At 42.9% G+C, this 24,398-nt stretch overlaps 3 protein-coding genes across 13 annotated transcripts; 1 reads left to right on the top strand and 2 right to left on the bottom strand.

The window, feature by feature from the left end:
- Nucleotide 1: 1 nt before the first annotated feature.
- On the top strand, nt 2-9,649 carry LOC101789992 (C-type lectin domain family 9 member A). Of its 11 annotated transcripts, none has more exons than XR_011803868.1 (8): nt 9-1,225; nt 1,819-2,040; nt 2,171-2,317; nt 2,562-2,716; nt 3,163-3,275; nt 6,532-6,645; nt 7,472-7,591; nt 8,943-9,649. XR_011803868.1 is itself a non-coding variant. In XM_072024863.1 (7 exons), exons 2-7 carry the CDS (start codon nt 835-837, stop codon nt 5,762-5,764), a joined length of 1,233 nt encoding a protein of 410 aa, XP_071880964.1. In that variant the 5' UTR covers nt 6-402; nt 499-834; the 3' UTR covers nt 5,765-5,811. The 11 variants fall into 11 exon arrangements, 6 of the variants coding, with proteins under 6 accessions (XP_071880965.1, XP_071880964.1, XP_071880966.1 ...); XR_011803869.1 differs by having other exon boundaries at nt 7,295-7,591; XR_011803870.1 differs by having other exon boundaries at nt 6,532-7,591; nt 8,943-9,060; nt 9,138-9,649.
- LOC110354628 (tripartite motif-containing protein 10) lies at nt 4,113-7,068 on the bottom strand. Its single transcript, XM_038187852.2, has 7 exons — nt 6,685-7,068; nt 6,119-6,214; nt 5,805-6,035; nt 5,625-5,647; nt 5,140-5,255; nt 4,927-4,986; nt 4,113-4,627 (listed from the first exon to the last, which is right to left on the bottom strand). The coding sequence occupies exons 1-7, from the start codon at nt 7,066-7,068 to the stop codon at nt 4,113-4,115; spliced, it is 1,425 nt and encodes a 474-aa protein (XP_038043780.2).
- On the bottom strand, nt 9,040-24,398 carry LOC101791922 (uncharacterized). The gene is made up of 42 exons (XM_072024726.1): nt 24,387-24,398; nt 24,028-24,079; nt 23,500-23,520; nt 22,768-22,788; nt 22,210-22,230; nt 21,941-21,961; nt 21,478-21,498; nt 21,159-21,179; nt 20,764-20,784; nt 20,556-20,576; nt 20,416-20,436; nt 20,039-20,059; nt 19,659-19,679; nt 19,404-19,424; nt 19,067-19,087; nt 18,773-18,793; nt 18,444-18,464; nt 18,331-18,351; nt 17,832-17,852; nt 17,523-17,543; nt 16,985-17,005; nt 16,556-16,576; nt 16,279-16,299; nt 16,010-16,030; nt 15,736-15,756; nt 15,450-15,473; nt 15,173-15,193; nt 14,901-14,921; nt 14,479-14,499; nt 13,860-13,880; nt 13,579-13,599; nt 13,284-13,304; nt 12,977-12,997; nt 12,562-12,582; nt 12,261-12,281; nt 11,765-11,785; nt 11,589-11,609; nt 11,471-11,491; nt 11,152-11,172; nt 10,347-10,367; nt 10,229-10,249; nt 9,040-9,887 (listed from the first exon to the last, which is right to left on the bottom strand). Exons 1-42 carry the CDS (start codon nt 24,396-24,398, stop codon nt 9,376-9,378), a joined length of 1,398 nt encoding a protein of 465 aa, XP_071880827.1. The 3' UTR covers nt 9,040-9,375.

Here is a 24,398-nt window from a genome sequence, read left to right as displayed (position 1 = left end):
GGGGGGACAGTTCCGGCTGTGCAGAGAGAGCTTTCGGAGGGATTTGTGCTCAGCATCCCTCTCCCTCCTGCTCCCCATCCCTGGCCGCGGATAGGGAGGATCTGAGAACCAGCAAAATACTTCTATTTTTAATTTTTTAATTTTTTTTGGGGGGGGTGGAGGAGGAAAGAAATGTGGAAAAAGCCTTTTTGTGCTGTGGATGTGTGTGCTGTGCCATGGCTGTGGTCATCTCGTACACGGGAAATGCGGAGCCCTTGCGAGGTTTCCCGGCAGAGCAAGCAGCGGCTGCTTCAGCCGGGACAGGCACAGGATATGGCTTGGATCTGCTGCCATCCTTCAGCAAGGGGCCAGGGACTGCTTCGTCCTGTGATTTCGGGAGGGTTTCATCTGGCAGCCTGCAAGGTGAGGGGGCAGTTCGTCCCCCTGCATCTGTATCCTGCTGCCTCTGTGCTCTTCTCCACCTCCAAGCACGCTCCACGTCCGTGCTTCTTTTCCAAGGCGAGAAGATTTGGGATTGTGCTTGCTCATCCTTGATCTGAGAATCTTAAGGCTTGAACCAAGGGACGATAGCTCCCCCTTCTTATTTGCACCACTCGGGCTGGAAGTAAGTTAATTCATTTAATTTGTGCCCCAGGAGTGTGCCATCAAGGCATGGGAGGGAGGAAAAGCATCTTGGTGCGTCTTTTGCTCGTGCTCAAATAACTCCATGAGATCCTGGCTGTTCTTTGCTCCTGCCTCCCACGGGGCTGTGCAGCGGGGTGCCGTGCCATGGGGTGCTGTGCAGTGCGGTGAGGTGCTGGGCTGTGCAATGCACACCCAACTTTGACAGTGGCCATGCACCTGGAGAGCTGCAACGTGATGCTTCAGGCCCCCAAGCTGCGCCATCGGAGCATCTCCATGCACGGACCCAAGCTCTGCACCAGCACCTGGACCTCTGCGCCTCCCCAGGGTGCTGTGTCTGGAGGAAGAGCATCACCAGAGTGGGTGTGGGCCAGAGCCAAGGGAGGTGACTGCCCCGAAGACCACAGCACCGCTCGAGGCCTCATTTCCTTTGTGGCCACAGCATCGCCGATGCCTTGGCGGAGAGCTGGAGGCTGTCCGGCGTGGTGGCTGCAGCCTTCGTCGCCGTGGCTCTGGGCGATGGAGGATGAGGAAGGCTACACCATGCTGAAGTTTGGGGCAAAACGCAGCGCCCCACGGAGGCAGCAAGGCAGTGGGATGGCAGGTGAGGCCATAGGGTGGCGGAGGGGCTGTGGGGTAGGGACAGAGCAGCCACTGGTGGCTCAAGACCATCAAAATTCTCCTCCAGCCCGAGGTTGGGGAGATGTGGGTTTGGCAAGGGGGCAAGAGATGGGCTTGGAAGGAGGCTTCATTGGGGAGGGTCCATTGGTTCAAGAGGGACGTGTGGGATGGCAAATCAGTGGGGTTGAAGAGCAGAAAGCCCCGAGGAGCACCACGTTTGGCTGGGTGATCCGAGCAAGCAGGAGGATGCTCCCTCCATCCGCTGGGCTGCTCACCCAGAAGCTCCCAACACTCCCAGGGCTCCCCAAACCTTTCCAAGTGCAGTTTTGGGGGCCGCAGGGTGGGCAGAGGGTAAGATGAAGGGGAACACAGCCACGCTGCACCTCAGGACATCTCCCAGTCTCGTATCGCATCACTCCGGCCAGCATCAGCACCGCTGGAGCCACACCATCCTGTGCAGGCTTGAAAATTCCCCTGTGCCCTACACAATTAATACAAACCCAGGACCCTATCTGCTTTCTCATGCAGCAGAGGCGAGGAAGGTTTGTTTTTGTTTTTGTTTTTTTTTTTTTCAAGCTGCAATTTCCTGTTCATCTGCGGTGCCGTCATGGGACCGGATGGAGACACCTTGCTCCCCCCATCCCCTCTGCCCCATGACACAGCTGGGCTGTGAGGGTGGGCACGATCCAAGCTCATCTCATCCCACAGGATCCCCTCGATGCCAGTACCTGGTCGCCAGCGCAGGATGGGCTTTGAGCACTGGTTTGGCTATAGCAGTGATAACCCTGGGGCTGAGAGGTGAGTAGGGCACCGCTGAGCCACAAATGAATTGCACCAGCACGGTGGCACCTGCAGGGACAGGGTGACCCTGGAAGCCACAAGCAGTGATTTAGCAGTGATTTTTTTTTTCTTTTTTTTTTTTTTGCAGTCTGGCAATTGAATGGCTCAGGACAGTGCTATGTGACTCTCAACACATCAGCCACCGATGCTGAAAACTGGGAGAATGGATGCAGAGGCTGCCTGGAGAGATTTCAGCTCCAGCTGAAAACAACCCTGTGCAACGCACCCGAGATGGGTAAGCCCATGATCCTGGGGTAACCCTGGCCATCCGGGCCCATTTTGGGGTACAAAACACTTAAGAGCGTGGCCCCATAATGCAAAAGATGCTTCAGGTCGCGGGGGTCTTCGCTGCAGCAAAATGCTGGAAGGAAAAAGTTGTGCCCGAACCTGAGCTGTTCTTGGATCAAACAGCCCCAAGTCTTGGTCAGAATCCGGCCCATGGGGGCTGGCTGCATCCTCAGGGCCTCCTGTCCCTTCAGATGGCAGAGAGTGCCGGCTGTGTCCCCGGGACTGGTTGCAGCACGGAAACTGGTGTTACTGGGTGTCCCACGAGAGCCGGGACTGGCAGAGGAGCCGGGACGACTGCGCCCAAAAGGGCTCTGCCCTCTTCATCATCCGGAACCGGGAGCAGATGGTAAATCAGGGACCTGTTTTGGGGTGGGGGGCAGCTGGAGACCCCCAGCCCGCACCCAGCATCTCTTTGGGGCTAATCATCCTTTTTTTTGAGGGGGAGATTGGGAGCGAACAGTACCCATGTCCCCACGATCCCAGCTCCCACCCCTGCCAGGAGCATCCCTGAACCACCCCGATACCCAAAGGGAGGGCATCTGCACCCCAAGAGGGATGGGACAACCCAAAACAGTCACAGAAAGGGCATCTGCCCCCCAAAAAAGGGATGGGGAGACCCAAAGCAGCCCCACGAAGGGTATCTACTCCCCAAAAAAGGGATCAGGACATCCAAAGCAGCCCCACGAAGGGCATCTACTCCCCAAAAAAGGGATCGGGAGACCCAAAGCAGCCCCATGAAGGGCATCTGCTCCCCAAAAGGGGATCAGAGCTCTCCAACACCCCCTCCTATAGCAGGTGCTCCAGGATGTCACGCAGGGAAGGGGCTACGTCTGGATCGGGCTGGCGGTGACAGGGGCCAAGGGCACCTGGACGTGGCTGGACGGCTCCGTGCTGGACACCAAGCAGTGAGTGCCCCATCCCTTGGCTTTGTCCCCAAATTGCTGTGTCCCTAAAAACTGAAGAACTCAGTCAGAGCCTGCTCCTGGGGGAAAAGGAGAAGCAGGGGGGTTTCTGTCCCCACCAGCCCCAGGACAGGGACCTTTCTCCTTCCTCCTGCAGGTTCCGCATCTTGGGCTCGGCCACCAGTGGCAGCTGCGCCCTAATAAAAGATTCCCAAATCCGCTCCGAGGGTTGCAACGCTGAGTCCAGATGGGTCTGTGAGAAGGATGCTGTCGCCCTGTAGCCACCCCATGTCCAGCCTTGGGGCCCCAGGGCTTGGGGGGCAAACACCTGCCCTCCTCCTCTTCCTTGGCACCCAAGCAAGGGGTGAATGAGGAGGAATGCATTTCCACCCCAAGCTCCTTTTTCTGGCTTGCAGCAGGGCACAGGGGAAAACCCAGCTGCAGCCAGGGTCCTGGTGGATGGGGACAACATCGCTGTCCTCCACAGGCTTGCAGGGGGAGAAAGGGGACAGCATCCAGAGCTATGAGCATGAAGTTTCCATAGCCCTAGATAACATTAAATACAGAAAGAAAATTCAATGGTTTGCCTTTTTTCTTTTTAATATATATAGGATGATCTTGTAGAAAATCTTACAGAAAGACAATTCAATGGTTTGCCTTTTTTATATATATATAGGATGATCTGGTAGAAAATCTTATAATGTCATAAAAATAACACGAGCACAAAACAAAGCCCCTGGGAGAACATGGGGTGCTCATCTCCCCTTGCCTGCATCAGGGAGGGGATGGTGATGCTCAAGCATCCCAAAATTGAGGAGCACCTCTCCCTTCCCTCAGGGCTCATGGGCAGAGGCGGAGGTGGGAGCCTCTCCCCACCCAGAAGAAAGGGAAGATGCTCTCCCCTCCAAAGCAGGCTTTTTGGAAAGTAAAGACAGGGGGGAGTTGCTCGGCAAAGTAGAAAGCCACTTGTTCCCCCTCGTAATCCAGAACCACCTGGATCCTCCTGGGATTCCCACTTGTGGGGAGGGTGGCTGGGGGGGAGGCGAAAGCTCGGTACCGACTCCCGCAGCGCCCCACGGCCCAGATCCCCTCCTCTGGCCGAAACTCCAAGCAGCCCCTCCTGGACAGGGAATTTCGGGCCACACCGAGGGCCCAGGTCCCACCAGCCACCACCTCCACCTCCCAGCTATGCCTCCCCGCGTTGAAACCCCGGTGGCCCAACACGCAGCAGAAGACATCAAATCGCCTGGGGTCGGGGGGCAAATCCTGCTCTGCATCCGTCCACCTCACCCCCCGGCGGTCCCGGGACACGACGAGGCTCGCGTGGGCAGTATCAGGGTCCAGAGTGACAAATGCTGCTTGGGATGGAGAAAATGGGTGGTAGAAGAAGGCGTCACCCCACCAAAGCTTTTTCCAGCCCCAGCACCACAAATTTGCCTCTCCTGGGTGCGTGAGGAGAAATGTCTCAATATCTTCCTGCTTGGGACAGCTTTGCCTCATGCTAAGCCTGGGGCAAAAGCTCTTTTGGGTTTTCAGGAAGCCCACATTGAACTCAACCCATCATTTCCCAGATGCTTTAAGCAGTATTTCGGCTAAAAACGATTGCTGGAGCAGCAGCATCCCCCCAGGCAGGCTGTTGTCTGCAAGGACTCACCTTTTCCCTCTCCTCCTGGAGATGGTTCTACTTCTTTCTCCAGTTCAGAGGGTAAAATGTCTAGGGGATGAAGAACAACGTTGGATGTCATGATCTCCAGCTGCTTGCTTCTACATATTTTTAGGATGTTACAGTAGGGAAGGAGCAGACAGATTTGCCTCCCCCCAAGCAGAAAAAACAACCCCTGCTCAGCCCAGTTGTGCTCCACCATACCTTGAAATCTCCCCAGCGCCTCTCTGAGGATGTCATTTTGTTGAGAAATGACGCGGAGCCTCCGCTCGAGGTCCGAGAAGGTCTCCATCATCCTCCGGGTGCTGCTCGTCTCCCACCTGGATGCAAACCCTTCCCTTTAGTCCTGGGGCGTATGGAGATGGCATAGCCTGCAACGATGAGACCATCCCTCCTCCAGCTACACCCCAGGTGATATGGGGATGAGGGATGAGCTGGATGTCCCCAAAATGTCCTTCAGTCCCAGGCTTGGAGCCTCCAAGCAGCTCAGTACAGAAGGAGGACACTTGGGTTCTTGTTGCCCTCTGCCCTTTCTCTCGTGCCTTCCCCACCCTAGGGCTCAGGGGCACCTTTTTGTCCCTCCAGGTCTCTTTTCAACCCTGCCTGAACCACCAAAACTTTCAGTTCTCTTCCAGAAACCACGGGGATGGTGGCTGGGATGACCCCTCACACTGAGCAGGAGCACGTACCTGCCCACGGTGCTTCTGGCACTCTGGAACAGAAAAAGAGAGAAAAAAAAAAAAAAAAAAGAGAGAGAGAGAAAAAAAGCCTCAGTTCCCCTTCCCAAAATTTGGGGGAAGGCTCCAAGAAAGGGCAACACCAGGATTGATGCTGGACCCTCTCCCTTCTTGCCCTGTGGAGCATCCAACCTGCAGGAATCCACTCGTGGGTTGCTCGAGTTTCCTCTCCGCCTCCCAGATGAGGATGTCGAGGAGCGAAATCTCCCCCGACACCTTGGCCTCCTCTTCCTCCTGCCTCCTCATCACCTCCCTGTCCAGCTCCCCCAGCTGGGCCAGGAGGATGACCTCCTGGTCCTTCAGAAACCGGCGCAGCTGCCGAAATTCAGACACAATTTTCTGCCTCTCGGCCTCTGTTTGTGTCTGTAGGACATGGAAAGACAAGAGCATGGACCATGCTGGTCTGGCACCCCAATTTTTCCTGGGTGATAGCAACAGCTTCTTACCAAATACCCCTGGCATCTCCTCTCCCCGCTTGCTTTCAGTTCCAAAAGCTCTTCCCTATGTTTCTTGAGGCTCTCCAGGTCTCTGTGAATTTGCTCCTGGAGAAAGAAAAACAGTTTGGGGGGATATTCTGGGGGGAGTGTGGAAGGAAGGGATGCGATGCTTGGCTTTTACTGGAAAAAAATTGCAGCGTGGACACGAGGATGAAGAAATAGACACGGGGGGACAAAAGAGAAACTCTTGATGATACTCCAGGAATGCAGTTTGATTTTTAGATGAAATACATTGGAAAATACCCATTAACTGTTTTGGGGTGAAGGGTGTGGCCTGAAAATTATTTTTTTTCATATTTTTTAGTCAAATCAATATTTTTTCCTAGTTCTCTCCAATTATTTCCAGTTATTTATTTTCACAGTGCAATAACAACCAGAGAGAACTGTAAAAGGAAGCTGGCTTGAAGCCTGTGATCCCAAGAAGCTCCAAGAAACTCCGGCATCCTTTAAGGTGGTCGAAAAACCACCACCTTCAGGTAAAGAAAAATCCCAAATAACAATACCACGGGCCTGACCCTGTCCTCCTGGGCAGGTTCCTCTCTGTGGGCTTCTCCACAAGCCCTTGGTGCACCGCAGCAGGATGCTTTCGCATCCCTCCTGAAGGCAAACGTCCTCTTATGCCACGAGCAGAGCTGCTCCTCCTCTCCACCTCCTTCCAGCCCCAAGAGCTTCAGCTTCTCTGCTAAATGCTCCAGGTGGAGTTTTGGTTGGAAATTCCCCTTCCTGAGGTGGTTTCGGTGGCTGATGGCCTCGGCATCTCCGAGCCTTCCTCGCTCTGGACAGGATTTGGCTGTGCCACCTCCGCAGCTCAGGTGCTCAGGATCTGGCCGATGCTTCGGGGCGATGTGGTGGGCGCCTTCCTCTCCCCTTTCCCTTGCTCGAGAAGCAGCTGAAGCCATGGCAGCATCTCCAGCCTCTCCCCTTTCCCTTCTCCTGTACTGGGGTGAAAACACAAAAGGTCTCGGCATGGGTGGAGGAAGGAGGAGCAGTGGAGGGAGGCTCAAAACTCTTCTAGAAGGTGATTTTTGGAAGGGATGGATTGCCTGCTAGCAAGCCTTTTTTTTTTTTTTTTTTTTTTTTTTTTGTCTTTTGCTACTGATGTGGATGTTAACATCTGTCTTTCAGGCATCTGGTATGAGCTTCATTTTACCTAAGTCTCCATGACCAGCCTCAGATTGGTGTCTCCAGTCCCAGGGGGGGCTAAAGAAGGAGCCAAGCATCCCACCCACCACCATAAACAGACATTTCACCCCAAAAAGCTCAGGTTCTAACCTGCTGTTTGTGCCTTCTCCTCCTTTGCAGTCCACTAGGAGAGACCTTGGTGCAATCTTCCCATGGGAGCAGAAGCCAAGCTGCTTTCAAGGCAGAAAGGCAGTGGGACAGCCAGCAAGACACCAATTCCTCACAAACCCTATGTCAAAGGTGAAAACTGCCTCAAATTGCTAAATATCCCTAAAAAAATACAGAGCCTGGAGCCTCCTGCAGCAACATGACTCCCCTTGTCGTCAGATTAACCCACCCAGATGGACCACGCGGGGTGCAAACCCAATTTTTATCCATCCCTGGAAGAACATCTCAGCAACGCCAGGGTGGGTGACAGCTTCGCCATGAATATCCCCAAAAAAACCCTTACCTGTTAGGCAGCAAAACGAGATCCTTGTGGATTTTTTTTTTTAAAGCACAGGGTGATTTAACCCACAGGGCTCTTCTACAGTGGGTTAGCACAGGCTGTGTGAGCTCACAGGCGGATCACATGTGGGACAGAGGGAAATATCAGCCCTATTTAAGGAAACACGGAGAGGAATGTGCTGCCTGGTGTCTCCCTGCCAGGGAAAGGCTCATATATGACCCCTCTGTCAGATCGGTGTCTCCAACGGAGAATTTGGCTGGATAAAGCTTCAGATAAAATGCTTTGTCATTTTTGGCGATGGGAATAAATGTCTTTTTGAGAGAGATGGGGTGTTGGCAGCACAGCGACCATCCAAGCTCAACCACCTCCTGAGGGCTCAGCACCCACCAGTAGCACAACACTCACCTAACAAGCAGCTTTTTTATCCCATTTTCCAGCCTCTTTCATGGGTTACAAATGGCCCAGGAACTCCTTCCTAATTGCAATTTTGGATTACATCAAAAACAATTGCACAAACCAACACCTAAGTCGCTGCTGCTTCTCCAAATGCAACTGCTCCTTGGTGGCATTTGCCACATTAATAGTTATTTCCTTTAAAAAAATAACCTTTTTTATCATGTTTATTTCTGCTTCAAAATAGGGAGGAATGGTATTTTTGGCTACTACACCATGTGCTCTTAAGTTTATATATATAATCATCTTCAGGTCCTCAGCCACACATTCTGTCCCTCCCCTCCCTCTTCCCCTTGCATGTGTCCTCTCCTGTCTACTCCATGCCAGTGCCACCACACCTATGGGTTGCAAGGGCAATAATGAAGGTTTCTGGCCCAAAAAGCTGTAGAAAGAGAAATTCAAAGCATAGGGCTGAGAGCCTGGGATGCTCTGGCCATTACCCATAGGTGGGAGAAGGCAGCATCCCCTCACCTTGCCTGTTCCCATGATATGATCCATAGCAAATTTCCCATTTTTATTTTTGTCATACTTTTATTCTTTCACTTTATTTTTTACCTTTTAATTTTTACCCTTTTATTCTTTTACTTCTTATATTTTTATATTTTTACTTTATTGTTCAATTTTCATTATTAATCTTTATATTTTTTTTTTTTTTTTTACATTTTTGGTTTTCTTTGCTTTTTGGGGCAGATGCTGCAAGGAGAAGCCATACGGGCTGCAGGCATCATCCGAGAAGACCTGGAGATCCCCATGCTGAACCAGCTACAAAAAGAAATCAAATCCTCCAGAGAGTCTCAAGTGGTTTATTGTGAGCTGGTACCTCCCAGTTGCCCATCCCATGGTGGGGCAAAAGACAAGATTTAATTTTATTTTATTTTTTTACAGGTGGCTAAGAACGAGCAGACATTAAAGAGGAATTCATCGGTGTTGTTAAAGTGCAGTGAAAGGTAAAGACCTTGCTTCCTCCAAGCTCCAGTGGCTTTGGTGATGTCCCTAATTGCCCGCCTGCCATCACAGCTGGCCCCACAATGATCTCAAGCACTGGTTTGACCTCCCCACGACTTTTAGGGCTCCCAGTACCTCACTGGGAGCTTCATGGCAAGACGAACAAGGAACACGAGGGTCATCGGACCAGCGAGAGGGAGCCCAGCTCCACCCAGAACCAAGGCCGGATCCGCTCCCCGGCGAAGGAGGCTGGAGGAAAAGTGAAGATGGGGACTTTGTTCTCAACGTCAAAAAACGCCACCTCCCCCCACTCGTAGTCTAGAGAGATGCGGATCTTTTTGGGGACCCGTGGCAGGTTCAGGAGGGTCGGAGGGGAGGTGAGGGCTCGGTTCTTGAATCCCCATTGCTGCACGGCCCAGATCCCTTCTTCAGGATTAAAACTAACGGGTCCCTTCCTCGGCAGAGACTCTCTGCTGACCCCGACGGCGCAGTACTGCCCTTCTGCCAGGTCCACCACCCAGTAATGACGCCCAGAGGTGAAGGCTTCGCAACCCAGCACGCAGGGATCGGCGTCAAAGCGCTCGGGGCTGTCGGGCGACTCCTGCAGCATGTATTCCCATCGCACGCTCTTCTGGTCCTTGGACAGGATGAGGCGAGGGTGGGCTGTCTCGGGGTCCAGCGTCACGTTTGCTGTGGATGAGGAAGAAGAGGGCAAGAAAGAGAATTCAAGCTATTTAACCTCCCCTTTCCTGGACGGACGATGTCTTCTTCAAAATCTAATAGGGTGGCTTGTCTTTTTGGAGGCTTGATATCTTGAGATGTTCAACTTTCCACGCATTTACTGGGTATCAGGTCTCCAACATCTCCACATAGGTCAAACATTTTCTGTCTAGGGGTGCCTATCTCCCCTCTTTTGACTATGTTTAACTCATCTGGACACTTCTGCAGCGCAGACATTTAGAGGAGGACAAGCAGGTTACATTAGCACCTGGGTAAGGGTCACCAGTCAACGAGCGTGCCAAACTACTCACCCAATTTTTCTTCCTCTTTCCCTAGAAATGTGTAATAAAAGATAAATGATTAACTGGTATGCAAACTTAAAACTGAAAGCAAAAGCAGTATCTGTAAAAGGGAGAAAAATGCACTTACTGTGCTCTTCCATGCATTTTCCTAAAAATAAAAATTAAAAAATTGAATATGTTTTAATGAGGGTTTTTCTATTCACCAAATGCCTCCAGTTCATCCTAATCTTTTATGTCATTCCTCCTCCAAACCAACATTTCCTCCCTGGTATAAAATTAAACCGATGTCTCAATGAGACTTGTGTCTGTAATACAACTTATTAATTTATGTTAAATGTACAAAAAAAAAAAAAAAAAAAAAAAAAACAAAGGAACAAAGGCGGTTTAAACTAAACCATGGGTAGAAGTCACACAATGAAAAAAAGCTGTCAGCAGGAGTTCCTGCTATGAGTAGAGACGCTGCTCATATAGTTTGCAGAGGCAGGTAGCGTGTGAGTGCTCTGGAAATTCGTGACCCACTTTTTTGACCTTCTGTGGGTTAGAACTGTGATGGTGAAGTCCAGCTTTTAGATTACACGGAGGTTAAATGAAAAAAAAAAATCAACAGCTTTTAAGTTGTGAGCAGAGAGGTGCCTGATGGTCATCAGACTTGATGGAGACAAGAAAAATTTTCCATTTTCTCATCTGGGAGGCTGCATATATATCCCATCGTGTATTAGCTATCAGGGAGACTATTTATTCTGAAATTTCATCTCTATGAAGAAAAACAACCTGCTGATGCTTCTCCAAATCAGTTTGTGAATTCAGGCTAATAAATTCTGTCTTCTCATCTCATATTTGTTTAAGAGTAAATCTCACAGTCCTCCTATTCCAAAAAAGCCCAAAATCTCACATACTTTACATCTCCCGAAGATGAGGAAGGGGACACTCACTCATTTTTGCTTTGTATTCCTCTGAAAAGAAAAAATGATAGAAATGGTTATTGCACATTTCTCTTCCTCCCTGTGTTGTAACTTTATGACTGACTTGGCTCTCAAAGCAAAAATAAATTTCTCTGCCTAGTGATTATTATTTTGCTTGATTAATATAACTCAATGTATGCATCTGCCTTATTCCCATTAATAGCTCAAGTTTCCAGAAAACTCCCCAAAGTAGCTCAGGAAAAAGCATAAGAAGGAAAAAAAAACAACACAGGAAACCAACACAGACAGTGCAGTATTTGTGTTACTGCAGTGAAATGAAGTGACTTACCAAGCTCTGCAGTGAGTTCGTCTGAAAAGAGGAAAAAAAACAGAATTTCCATCAGGGTGATCGTACAGATCTGACTAACATACAAAGTTCACTTCTGAGGAAGAAGTTTGATACTTACCAATTTTCCTATCGCGTTTTTCTAAAGAAAGGAAAACAAGAAAAACAAAAGTCAGATTTGTTCTGTTTTCCCACTCACACAGAATCTGCAACTGAAAAAAAAAAAAAAAACACACAACAAACCAGACCATAAACACCGTGTGTTTGTTTTGCTAGAAGGCAGAGAAAAATACTCACCCATTTCTGCAGACAGTTCATCTTAAAAGGAAAAAAAAAAACAGAACAAAACAAAACAAAATGCTATTTCATTTTTCTTATAACTACAGTAGAAGTCATGATTTCATGCTGAATTAGAGGATTCACACCCAAGAAATTGGATTTTTTTTTCCATGGTTAACCTAAACATGGAATCTAAAATAAAAGTAGAGTATTCTCTTGTATTCTGTGGATATATACTTAATGGATGAGTTATTTTTAATGGAATATGCTGGATTTTAGATATTCTTGAGTATCCAAGACAAGGACAGGAGACTGAATACCCATGGGAAGGACACCCATGAGATGGGGGCCAGATGCCTGTGCACCTTAATCCTCCCCAACTTTATCATAAGCCAAATCCTAAACCCACCAAATTCTAACCCACATAAATCATAAATGACATCATCAGCCTTTTGAAGAGCCTGCAAATGCACCTCAGAGTTGCATTTTGCAGAGGAAGGAGATGGCCACATACCGATTTTGGCATCACGTTCTCCTAAAAAAAAGGAAAAAAGTATAAAAGAAAGGAAAAACAATATAATTATTTCTAAATACTCCTCCCTACTTTGTGTGCATTTATCATCTGGTGATAAACCTGATATTTTTCTATTCTGTACAAAGAATTATAAATTGTAATGTTGTCTCAGATTTTATGTAGATTAACCCATCCCCTAATTTACTTTACTAATCTTAAAGAAAAGGTCACAGTTAGTTCAAATATAAACAAGGTATTTTCAGGAAAAAACACTTTATTTGATTTTGCCAAAAGGACTTACCCAGCTCTGTAGTGAGTTCACCTAGAAAGAGAAAAAGGAAAATGGGCTTAAATTATGAATTTAATTCATAATTTAATTCATGAACTAAAAGAATTGTGAAGGATTCTACATTTCTCTTCTAAAAACAAATTTAGTGATGTTAAATGTTAATTGCTCTTGGTGAATTTAAATACCATGGAATTAAAGAAAGCCCTCAATAAAAGATCCTCAAATCAACCCCTTTATTTTCCAAAGTCTTTATTTTCAAAAAAAAATCCTACAGATTGGCGTTTGGGTTGTGCAGGGAGAATGAAGAGATGCAAGAAAGGAGCAACTTAGGATATGAATGGTCATATTAAAGGAAAAGTGCAAGATTCAGAGCAAAACTTGAACCTGCACGTGCTTTCGTTTCGTACTAGAGAGAACAAATTCTTACCAATCTGGGCAGTCTGCTTGGCTGAAAAAGAACAGAAAGGAAAACTAAATGTTAGAAGCACCCACCCTTTGTTTCATGGTTTTGCAAATTGCAGCTGGAAAATTTCTCCTGCAGTGCTGCACTGCAATGCAGTTTTTATTTTTCTAAACTGAGATATGAGAGAAAATGTAAAACTCAGAACAATGTAATAGATTAGCAGAGAGAAGAACATTTAAAAAAAAAAAAAAAAGAGAGAGAGAGAGAAAAAAATAAAAAGAGAGAGAAAGGGAAAGAAAATAAAGGGAGAAGGTAAAAATAAATTACTTACCAAGCTCTTCAGTGAGTTCCTCTTAAAGGAAAGAAAGAAATGATATCATTAGGATCTGATATTAAAAAAAATCTTTAATTTGACACAGAAAAAGTGAAATAACCCCAAAGTGAACCTCAGGAGGGCTGGAAGAACATGAGATCTCAACAGAAATCTCATGAACGCTCCTCATACTCAAACAAGGGTAGGGGAACACTGCAGGAATTGGGTTTTTAGGGGTGGAAGAAGCTGTGTTATCCCTCTATGACCCCATCCAGAGTACCCAAAGGACCCAGGAAATGAGAACATTACCCACCTATTTTTTTATCACGTTCCCCTAAGAACAAGAAATTGGGAAGAAAAAATAATTTTAAAGCATCAGTTGATGTTAAAACAGAGATAGCTTTTTTCCCCAAACACCTTTTTCTTATTGGTTATTATTTGAAATTCCATTTTCTGTTGACTCTCATCTCCCTCCATTTAAGCCACATTTCTCGTTACATTAAAGCAACAAAAAAAGCTCAGAAAAGCTTCAGAAAATTCTCACCATTAGTTTTTGTTAAAGGTTAAAAAAAAAAAAAAAAAGGAATCACCTACCAAGTTCTTCAGTGATTTCATCTTGAGGGAAAGAAAAACCACAGGTTGCTATTAAGACAGGTTTATTTCACAGATATTATCTCTTTCTCTATTTTTTTTTTTTACCTCTTCGATTAGATGTCCCAAATATCTTCCCCTTTTTTGCAGTTATCACATTACATTGTGGAGATGTGTACAAAGATTCCCATCCCAAACCTTTCAAAGATAAAATATCAAACCCTCTTATTTTAGAATTAAAATTAAAATCTTAAAATTATAGGAAGAGAATTAGATTCCATCACAGGAAGATAATTAGGGGGCTGGAATCTGTTGGATATTCGTTTATCAGAAGAAGCTCAGTGGTGCTTCTTGGTTCTTCTGTCATATTCTCCAACTAAACCCCTCCAAAAATAAGTGAAAAAAAATAAGACTAGAGAGAAATTCCTATATATTGCAAATAATGCCAGCTGGAGATATGCTAACATACTACTTATTATAAAGATGCAAAAATTCAGCCTTATCAGTATTAAACTTTGCTGATGTTTGCTTCATGCATTTATTGGGATTCCCTTCTGACGAAGCTCAAAGAGGAAAATAAGTGTTTGGTATTTGCTGTTGGCAAAGGAAGGAAAAAACTTACCAAGTTCTTCGGTGAGTTCATCTTAAAAGAGAAAAAGAGAAGATTTTCGTTAAAAATACCTCGCCTCCCTGCTCAGACTCTGTTTTTGTGAGACTGCATTTTCTGTATTACTCTGAAAAACTCATATCTATCTTTATATAAGTACATATACACATAAAAGCCTGTATATATTTTATATATATGTGTATATATATATATGAGCCCTCCTTCCTGCTAAATAAGTATCTTAGAGCCAAACCACAGGATGTAGATACCTCCTCAAAATAAAATACAGGAAAGAGGACTTAGCACTTAAGAAATAATAATAATTTTATACCAGACCAACTGTCCAACTAGTGTTTGAGAATAATTTCCATCTCACCAACAAGTTTAATAGGGCCAAAGGGGTTTTCTGCATCAGCAGGAAGGAAAATGATGCTTACCCCTCTCTAGATCACTCTCCTCTAGGAACAAAAAAGGAGAAAAAAAGATCAGAATTCATATTATCCCCATACTTTTAGCTGCATCCCTCTTCCCCATATGAGTTGCATTTATTATTGTGATTTCAAATGAGTGAGAAAATTATATTAAACACATGCCACTTATTTATTTTTAAAAATAAATTCAGCTGTATCAAACTTACATGCAAGTAACAAGATTTATATTTACATGTATTTTTGTAAAATATATAAAGAGAAAAAGGAAAATGGTTTACCAAGGTCCTCAGAGGATTCATCTGCAAAAGAAATGAGAATTAGCGTGCATATCCAGCCCTATATACACACCATCATCCCATCCTTTTGTGTTCTACTATGAGAATGCATTTAAAAAAAATAACAACTCTTACAGTTTATATTTCAGCCCCTAATTACATTAGATTTTAGTCTGGAATCTGATATACAATATTTTATTCATATATATACATACACACTCTATAATTACAAACTCCCTTGTAAATATATTTAGTAGAAAGGAAGGTAAAAATCACTTACCAGCTTCCAGACCTTTTAATTCTTCTAAAGAAAAGAGAAAAAGAAAACGTTAAACACTGATTTTGCCATTGCACAACAGATTTTTTATGTCAAGCTCATTTTTATTCCATTGCAAATTTTTCCTGTACGTGACTGTAATCTGTTATCCATTCTAAAAGTCACCTACACCAGCCCTTTATCCAGCTCCTTTTAGAGTTATCTCAGAACCAGCTAACCAGAAGCATGAGACAAAACAAACAAACAAAAAAATCCAATCAGTTTTGTGAAAGAAGCAAAATAAACTTACCAAGCTCTTCAGTCAATTTTCCTTAAAAAGAAGAAAATATTGTTTTTTCTAATCAGTTCATCTCCTTTGCAAGGATGGGAGAGGGTTGTGATGGGGGAACTTGAGGTTACCAAATCCTCTAACATGGGCAGATTTACTCATGCCTCTTAATTCCAGTTTTTTCACTAGTTCAACTAAAACACCAAGCCAAAACAGTAGCAGCAACATCATCGTGTTTGTGACCACCCAGCCACCCCAGGGAGTGCATTTCTCAGAAAATAAGAATGACACTTACTGATAAGGGCATCCTGGTTTCCTAAAATTAAAACAGAAAAAAGGGAATACTAAATGAATAAAAACCAATTTTCTCCCATTTTGCATTTTTACTGCATATGAACTTGGCAGAAGAAAGTCACGAAGCTTTGCAAAAAAACATCGGTTTCGCGTGCACAACCATGGATATTTCTCCTTGTTTTCACATCAAGGACACTAGTTGGGGGAAACTCCAGGATTTTGCCTTTCCCATGAAGGATTTGTGTCTCCGAGAAGAGAAAATGGACTTACGGGCTTCCAAATCACGATTCTCTGCAAAGAGATGGAACAGAAATTATTCCTAATTATAATCTTTCCTGCGGGCTTTCACTGCAGCACCTCTCTCAATGCCTTGACTTCACCAATGTTTCACTTTCTAGATTTTTTTTTTCCCCAAAAAACTATTTGCCAAATTGCAAGCTGCTTTTGGGGCAGCAGTATTTTTGGTAAAAGAGATGGAAAAACCATCAGGGTGAATAAATAACCCAAGGCAGCATTTACATTGCCTGGTGGAAGGAAATGCACTTACCTAGCAGCTCAGTAAGACGCCCTTAAAGGAAAATAAAAAAGATATATTAGTTCAAAATAGACCTTTTTTAACATCCATTATATATAAATAAAGGATTGGGACATGAGCGTTGTTGGCCTGAGCCCAAAGCCAATTTTAACAGCAGCAGAATTCAGGGTCCCATGTGCGGCCCCATTCCATTTCATGACACATTTGTGGGAAAAGCTTCATTTTTATTTATTCTTTCCTTTCCCTTCACTTATACTCATTAGTAAGGAAGTGAAACAACTTGGGTTGCTTCCATTCAAGCCCCAGATCTGTGTTTTCTACACTTCTATGAGAATTTCTCTATTCTGTCTGTAGGATTTTAAACACTGACTGCTCGTTCAGCACTTGCATATAGCAAGAAACCTCCTCAAATAATAATAGAGCATGAAAAATAGCACTTACTTATCTCTGCTTCATGTTCCCCTAAAAGAAACAGAAAAAAAAAAAAGAATAAATAAATAGGAACTACTGCTTTTGCCTTCTCATTCTGTCCATGTATCATCAGTATGGATTGTAAAGTTCTTAAATTGTTTTATTATTTTTACTATTCTCTGTTTAAAAACCATAGTCAATGTTAATATTAAAAATTTGTAAGATATGTCAGAATTAACATTTGTGGGAGGAAAAGGAGGTCCAAAAATACGATGCAAGGAGTGTCCAAATGGGTCTTTATGGCAAGAAGGAAAATGCCATAGCCAACACCATAGTAAATGCTGCAGAAAAGCAAATTTTGATTGTCAGCAGGGCTTTGGCAGCCTGTGGATCTGCTGCTGCTTTCTGCAGCTGCTATTATATTTATTCCCTTCCTCCTGGGCAGTTACAAACTCACATTGTCCATGATCTCATCCATAAAAATAGTGAATGAACTGTGGCTATGAGGATAACATCAAGCACAGCCTTGGCTTGGGGGGTCGAGGACGATACAAGTCAGGATACTTACTGATTTTTTCATCCCGTTCCACTGAAAATAATAGAGAAATAAACATAAATTAGCATGCAGTTTGCCAGCATTGCAGAAGTCCAGCTCTGCAGAGGGTTTATTTTGGTGTGATTTTTTTTTTTTTAATCTGTCACATTGTTTGGAAGTTGTATTTTGGGGAGTATTTATTTTCCTGAGCCTTTGCATACCCAGTTCTAAACTTGATTAAAATAGAAATTCCCCCACCCCTTTAAAAAAAAATCAGAAATATGGACAAGACACAAACAAACAAACTATAACCGTGATGACCAAAAAAGGGAATTTCCTTACCAAGTTCTGCTGCGTGTTTCCCTTGAGGTACAGAAAAAACAGGAATTTCATCACTCTTTTCTCAATGACATCACTGAACAACATAAATAAATCTAGCCTAATTATCAGCTGAGGATATGTTTTTCTATATTAAATAATAATATTTATATGTTGATTGAAACTCAAACAAAACAGAATTAATTTCTGATGGGAAGAAGGTAGCGGGGTACGTAGATAAGTTACCATATATAAACATTTTTGCTTTAATTCTTATTTACAAGTCCTGACTGTATCAGACTGAGAGCGTTACACACTTAATATTTATAATTTCTCTGGATTTATAAATCCAATCTTCCTGAATCCAACCTTCTCAAGCCATCGTTGGTGCATACTTTTGATGCTCTCTCCCAGGTCATACCATTCAAAATTAAAATGTGCTCTTGTGACATTTTAGGTGCATTAAAATGCTCGGTAAATTCCTTAGGCTTAACTCACACAGGAAAAAAAGTAAGGCACTTACGAAGTTGCCTATCGTAGTCCCCTAAAAATAAACAGAAATAAATGATTACTGCATTGCTCAAAGTCTAACCTTGGGTATCATTTCCACCCAAAATCAATAGGAAAATGACTTACCGACTTCTGCAGTAAGTTCCCCTTAAAAGAGGGAAGAAAATGTTAGTTTAAGGGTAAGTTTTTTTCCCCCTCTGTGAATACACAGACAATAAATGGTGATTTATGAGATTTTATTAATAGAAATTACTTACTTTCAGAGTAAAACCATGCTATAGGTACGATTCTTTTTAATTCTTAAATGTCTACATTAATCAAAGTTTTTCAGCGTGTGATAAATACATCATACAAATATAACAGTTACTGTATACTCACTTAAATGATTGAAGCAAACAAATTTTTCAATAATTAAATTCACAAACAGACTTGCTTCAGAGGAACATGAGACCTACCTATTTTTGTATGACGCTCTCCTAAAAACAAGGGAAAAATAATTGCGTGTTATTTTTCATGTTCTCTACTTTTCACTTTGCATCTCTTTATTTTTACTCACATAACAAGGGGATTTTTGCTTTAACCCATATTATCCCTGTTTCCAAGTACTTTGGGGTTGCATAACTTTGGGGTTTTTGACTTCTTCTGCATTTAAGATGTTTTTTTTTACCAGGTCGATGAAACACATGGAAAAGGGCAAATATACATATAATTAAAAAAAAAAAAATGCAAGAGGAAGGAAATGGACTTACCAAGTTCCACCGTGAATAATCCTTAAAGCAGAAAACACCATTAATTCCCATTACTTTTCTGAAACACCCCAACATGAGTCAAGCCCTCATCCTCCAGCCTACGTCAGGTCTTCCCACGTGAGTTTTCCCTGCTAGGTTTTCCTTGATCCCCCTTGAAATTTGGCTTCTGCCTTCCCCCAGCCCCTGAAACCCAAGAGACTGTTACTTCTCATGACCCAAATTTAGATTAATTTAAGAAATTCCAGCATCCTTTCCATGCTGAAGCACCAAGCAAACCACCCTAATGTGCAGGCACCCACATCCATGAGCCTTTTGAATAGAAGACAACGTCACTTACTAATCGTTGCATCACACTTTGCTAAAAAAAAAAAAAAAAAAAAGAGGAAAAAGAGAAAGAAAACCAGATACCGATCAGTTTTTGTTGCCTCTATTTGCCCTTTTCCACCCATTTATACTCTGTTTCAGCAGCACATCAGCAATGCTTAGAGACATCTGCTGTAATTACACCAAAACGTATTACAAACTTGACCCCTCATTCACTCATCTACTTCCCAACGAGATCAAAATGCACATGGGAAAGAAAATTACTTACCAAGTTCTGCAGTTAGTTTCCCTAAAAAGAGAGGAACACAAGTTTATTTTAAATAGATCATTTTTTCTCCTACGTGGAGTCATTGTAAGTAATTTTCTGGCTTAATCTTACATGTCGTTTTAGAAAAGAATGACATAATGTATAATAAAAATATGTAATAAAAAAAAATATAGTCTAACAGAATAGAAAACTGTGAGGAAAACCACTGATTTGGGTAATCACCCAGTTAAGAGTGACGTAAGATTTTGAGCACAGAAACACAGAATTTGAGCAAACTGGTGTCAGGGAGGAAAGGCAGACTTTAGAAGACACACCAGCAAGTTGAGGAAGATCCACCTTTATACCCAAATTTTACTCGTCAGGAGGAGAACGGCACTTACGAAGCTGTTTGTCTCGGTCCCCTGCATAGAAAAGCAAGAAAAAGGAAAAAAAAATTAAATTATTAAACACGGTGCTGCCCCTTTGCCCAAGGACAGCAGGTCTGCTGGACCCACAGCTCACTGAAAAGCTGATTTTGCCCCTTTTTCCAATTATGTTTGATTAAAAAATAAAATAAAAAGAAAAGAAAAGCAAATAATCCGTACATCGAGGTCACATTGGCCCCAAGCAACTTGGTCTCAGCTTGACATAAGCCTTGGTGAGGACCAGGAGGTTGGACCAGAGACCTGCAGAGGTCCCTCCAACCTAACTGCACAAAATCATGCAGATTTAATCAAAATAAACCCCATGGGATGTTCTGTCCACAAAGCAGACTTACCAAGCAGAGCTGTGAGCCTACCTAGAAAGTAGAAAAAAATACATTATTTCAGTTAAAGCAGCAAAAAATCAACTCCAACAAAGAGGTTTCTAAGGATAAAACTGTCAGTGTGGCTTGGAAAAAGAAAAAAAAGGACTTACGTATTTCTGCTGAGAGCTTGGCTGCAAGGAGGAAAAACAATATTAATTTTTATTGTTTTATTTTTCTCTGCAGCCCCACGTGTACAATCAAATTTGGGGAAAATAATCTCATTTATCATTTTTCAGGGATAGGGTATCAGAGAAGATCCTCTCCCCCAAACCAAGGGCTGATTTTTACCCCAAAAGCACTGTGAAGAATGACACTTACTTATTTTTCTATCACGCTCCTCTGAAAGAAAAGAAGGAGAAAAAGAAAAATAAACAGGAAAAAAATATTAAAAAATATTTCCTTCTTTTTATGTGTGTGTATAGCATCCCTAAAGCACTCAGAGCAGGAAAATTTCTTTTTTCTCACTTTATCCTGGTGGTTATATGTTGAAATTCCACTTTTTTGGGGAATGTTAGTCTTGAAAAGAAATCCTGATGTCTTTGCAGACTAGAAATTTAATTTTCCTGCAGGAAACATCCTTTCCACTCCCATTTTCAAAGATAAAGTACCAGACACATAGCACCCATCCAAATTATTTGTAAATACAACGAGCTTAAGCAAATCTGTCACCTTGCTGTGTTTTAACTTTGCAGAGAAAAAACAATTGCACTTACTGATTTTTGTATCACATTCGCCTAAAATGCAAACAGATAAAATAAATATAGAGAAACGCAAAGCAGCCCCTTGTGTATCCCATATCCCCTCTCATAGGGCTCTGCCTTCCCCCAAAAAACCTCAAACCCAGCAGAAATTTTATTCCATGACCACCTTCCCCTTATTAACATTTCAAAAATATTTTTTTTTTCAAGGAGGACGTGCCCTTTTAACCCACCCATTCTTCAAGCAGGGTTAAACACAAACTCTTCATATTTCTTGTTATCCCCATCGCTTTTCCAGAATTAAGGAGAATTTTAAGGCAATAAAACTCCTTACCAAGGTCTGAAGTAAGTTTTCCTTGTAAAAAAAAAAAAAAAAAAAAAAAAAAAAAAAGAAGATTAATTTAAATTATAAGACATAAATCTGCTGAATTTATTTCTCTGTGAATAAAGCCTAGCTGATACCATGCTGCATTTCTCTTTCCCCAGGGATAATTTATAATATAACTGCACCACACTGATGCTAACGAGAGCAACGAGCAGGTGCTGATGCCCAGAAAAAGCCCCTTGGGAGAAGGGCTTGGTGAAAACAGACTTATACTATGGGGAAAGAATCTGTCTCCGCATCTCTGGTATTGGTGGTGATAAAGGAAAAGGGTCGATCGTAGCCCAAAATCCCAAATTGTGCCACATCTGCAGGTTAGTATGAAGCTAAAACATCCCATAATATCTAAAAATGATAGTAACCAGATCCAAAACTCTGGAATTTTATTCTAGAAGAAAAGAAAAATGACACTTACTAATTTTTCTGTCACGTTCCTCTAAAAGAGAAAAGAAACATCGGTCATTATTAAAAGTCCACCGTGTTCGTGAGCCTCAAATTATCTTCCAAATCCTATTTTAATTTTTAAACTGGTAATTATAATTTGCAGTTAGGCTTTGGGTTGAATTGTTTGGCCTTAATTCTAGCCCAGATTGGGTGTATGTGGGGTGTATGTGGGGAATAAGCATCTTTTCCCCCTAAAATCTTGCAGTGAAATAAAGACAGAAAGGAAGGAAAATCACTCACCAAGCTCCGCAGTCAGATTGTCTTAAAAGAGAAAAAAAAATAAAGGCAGATTTTCCCAAGGATAGGGTAAAAGGACAGCAGGGATGCTCCTACCCTTCCTTTGATCAGAAAATAAGGCAAAACTGTATCTAACACCCTACCCATCATCTGCATCCCTTGCGACATCTACCACGAGTGATGGGACAATGAACTGGAAAAAAACGGGGAACTTTTGCAAAGTTTAAGGAATTCTTGCAAATTTTAATCCCTCTCCCTCAATGAATAATTAATTCCTCTCTGCCCTGTGGTGCATGGTCCATCACTTGGTCTTCATCTCAGAAATTCCCAAGGATCTCTTATTATTTATTGTCTTTTTGGCTACAGCAACCTGCAAGCCCACTGTTTTCTGTGCTATTCTATTGTATTTATTTATTTTTTAATATTCTTGTTAAAAAGGAGTATGCCTCAAGCTTATCCTGCCTTTTTAAAATCAGGCAAGAGAACAGGGAATAAACCTCAGGAAAATTCAAGCTATATAAAAAAACATATTTGATGGGAGGTTGTGGTAATAAAACTTACCTATCTCAGCTGTGAGTTCCCCTTAAAACAGAGAAACAGATTGGGATTGGTGTTAAAGGACTGCAATTTGGTTGAGTTTGTTCTCCTTGAGCCTATGAATTTGGTGTTCATATTACCAAGTAGGGTCAAGCGTAGACCCTACAGTGGATGGGACCGTGGGTCTCATCTGTTAGGTGGCATCCTAAGTACTCATGCAGGGTTCATTAAACAAGAAATTCTCTTATCAGACTCTATTTGACAAAAATAACAAAGCAACGCTTACCGATTTCTTCATTTTGTCCCCCACAAGAAGAAAAAAAAGAGAAAAGAAGGGAAATTTAAAGCATTTTTCACCACTTCTGCAAGTTTTATATCATTTTTACATAGCTTAAGGGGGCAAAACCTCTTTACCGACCCAGACATAGGTTATTTATTACAGGAATTTCCAATTAGCTTTCATTTTAACACTTTTATATTCCTACATTTTCCAAAGCCTAGACAAAAAACAGGCACAAATTGCAAATTGCTGTTAAGAGTCCTGCCCAAACATGTCTTCAAAAGAACATGATGTGCAAAGCATTGCAGAAAATATTCCCAAGGACAGAAAAAAAGTATTTATTGTATTAAAAAAGTATATATTGCAAATGTATTGTAAAAGTATGCATTATAAAAAAAAATGTTTTATTCCAAAGCATGACTGACACCATTTGAAGTGGTGTTTTTATTATTTTTAAATTGAAGGAGGACACTTACCATTTTCTGTGTCACATTCCTCTAAGAATAATAGAGAAATAAACACGGGTTAGTCCTAAGAGTTTCAGTGAGCAAGCAAGGGACCAAAGAAGGGATTAGGGAATGCTGCTGGACTTCAGAGAGACAGTTTGTCTCCTCCCAAAAAAGATGCCAAGAACTTAAGGAGAAGGGACCAAAGCTATCTGTCTTGTCTTTATCTGTGTATCAGCACAGATTTAAGATCTGAAGGACGTTTGCTGTTTTTCTAAGCCCAAATGCTACACAAAGTAACTTTTTTTTTCCATCTTCAGTAGCAGCAAAAGCAAACCAAACCACTTACCGAGTTCTGTGTCACTTTCCTCTAAATGAAATAAAAAAAATACAAATACACGTGTTGGTCATTGCTCATGCTACAGCTGTAGAATCAAACTCATGCGTTCAAACTTAGGTGTGTGTTAGGAAGACAAGCGACTTACCAAATTCTTCTGTTAACTTCCCTTTAAATAGAGAAAATAATGTTAGTTCAAGCCTTTAGCACCCATCTCTTACCAGCAGGGGACAAGAAAATAAAGACACTTACTGATTTTTGCATCCCATTCTTCTAAAAGAGAGACAGAGAAAGAATTCAGCCCTAAGTTTTTCCTCTGTGGATGCTACAAAAATCATTATCAAAACCAATTCTGTATTTTTTTTTCCTATTGATGACAATATTCCAAAAATTACACTGTTTATGAATCTATCTGATGTGGTCTTTGTCCACATGTGTCTAGAATGTGAGACAGGACAAATAAGCCACCCACCCAGGGAAGAAAGGATGTGTGTACCAGCATGGGATATGAATATCAATGTGGGATATGTACAGAAACGAGAAGGGGCTTGTGTTGATGGAAGAAAGAAAAATGACTTACCCAGATCTGCAT

This window comes from Anas platyrhynchos, chromosome 17 (assembly GCF_047663525.1).
Source record: "Anas platyrhynchos isolate ZD024472 breed Pekin duck chromosome 17, IASCAAS_PekinDuck_T2T, whole genome shotgun sequence".
In the NCBI taxonomy this organism is placed as follows: Eukaryota; Metazoa; Chordata; class Aves; order Anseriformes; family Anatidae; genus Anas; species Anas platyrhynchos.
The sequence above is the reverse complement of the archived record's forward strand: the minus strand, read 5'-3'. Positions and strand labels throughout refer to the sequence as shown.

Bases quoted from the DNA above. Each gene is read 5' to 3' on its own strand.
- LOC101789992 (XM_072024863.1), top strand. From the start codon at position 835: ATGCACCTGGAGAGCTGCAACGTGATGCTTCAGGCCCCCAAGCTGCGC. The intron at 1,226-1,818 runs GTGAGGCCATAG...TTTTTTTTCAAG, and splicing joins GCAAGGCAGTGGGATGGCAG to CTGCAATTTCCTGTTCATCT. The intron at 2,041-2,170 runs GTGAGTAGGGCA...TTTTTTTTGCAG, and splicing joins GATAACCCTGGGGCTGAGAG to TCTGGCAATTGAATGGCTCA.
- LOC101791922 (XM_072024726.1), bottom strand. The intron at 21,499-21,940 runs GTAAGTGTCATT...TTTTTTTACAAG, and splicing joins GGAACGTGACAGAAAAATTA to GAAAACTTACTTCAGACCTT. The intron at 11,610-11,764 runs GTGAGTATTTTT...TCCTTTCTTTAG, and splicing joins TGAACTGTCTGCAGAAATGG to AAAAACGCGATAGGAAAATT.
- LOC110354628 (XM_038187852.2), bottom strand. From the start codon at position 7,068: ATGGCTTCAGCTGCTTCTCGAGCAAGGGAAAGGGGAGAGGAAGGCGCC. The intron at 6,036-6,118 runs GTAAGAAGCTGT...CATGTCCTACAG, and splicing joins GGAGATGCCAGGGGTATTTG to ACACAAACAGAGGCCGAGAG. The intron at 5,648-5,804 runs GTTGGATGCTCC...TTTCTGTTCCAG, and splicing joins CCACGAGTGGATTCCTGCAG to AGTGCCAGAAGCACCGTGGG.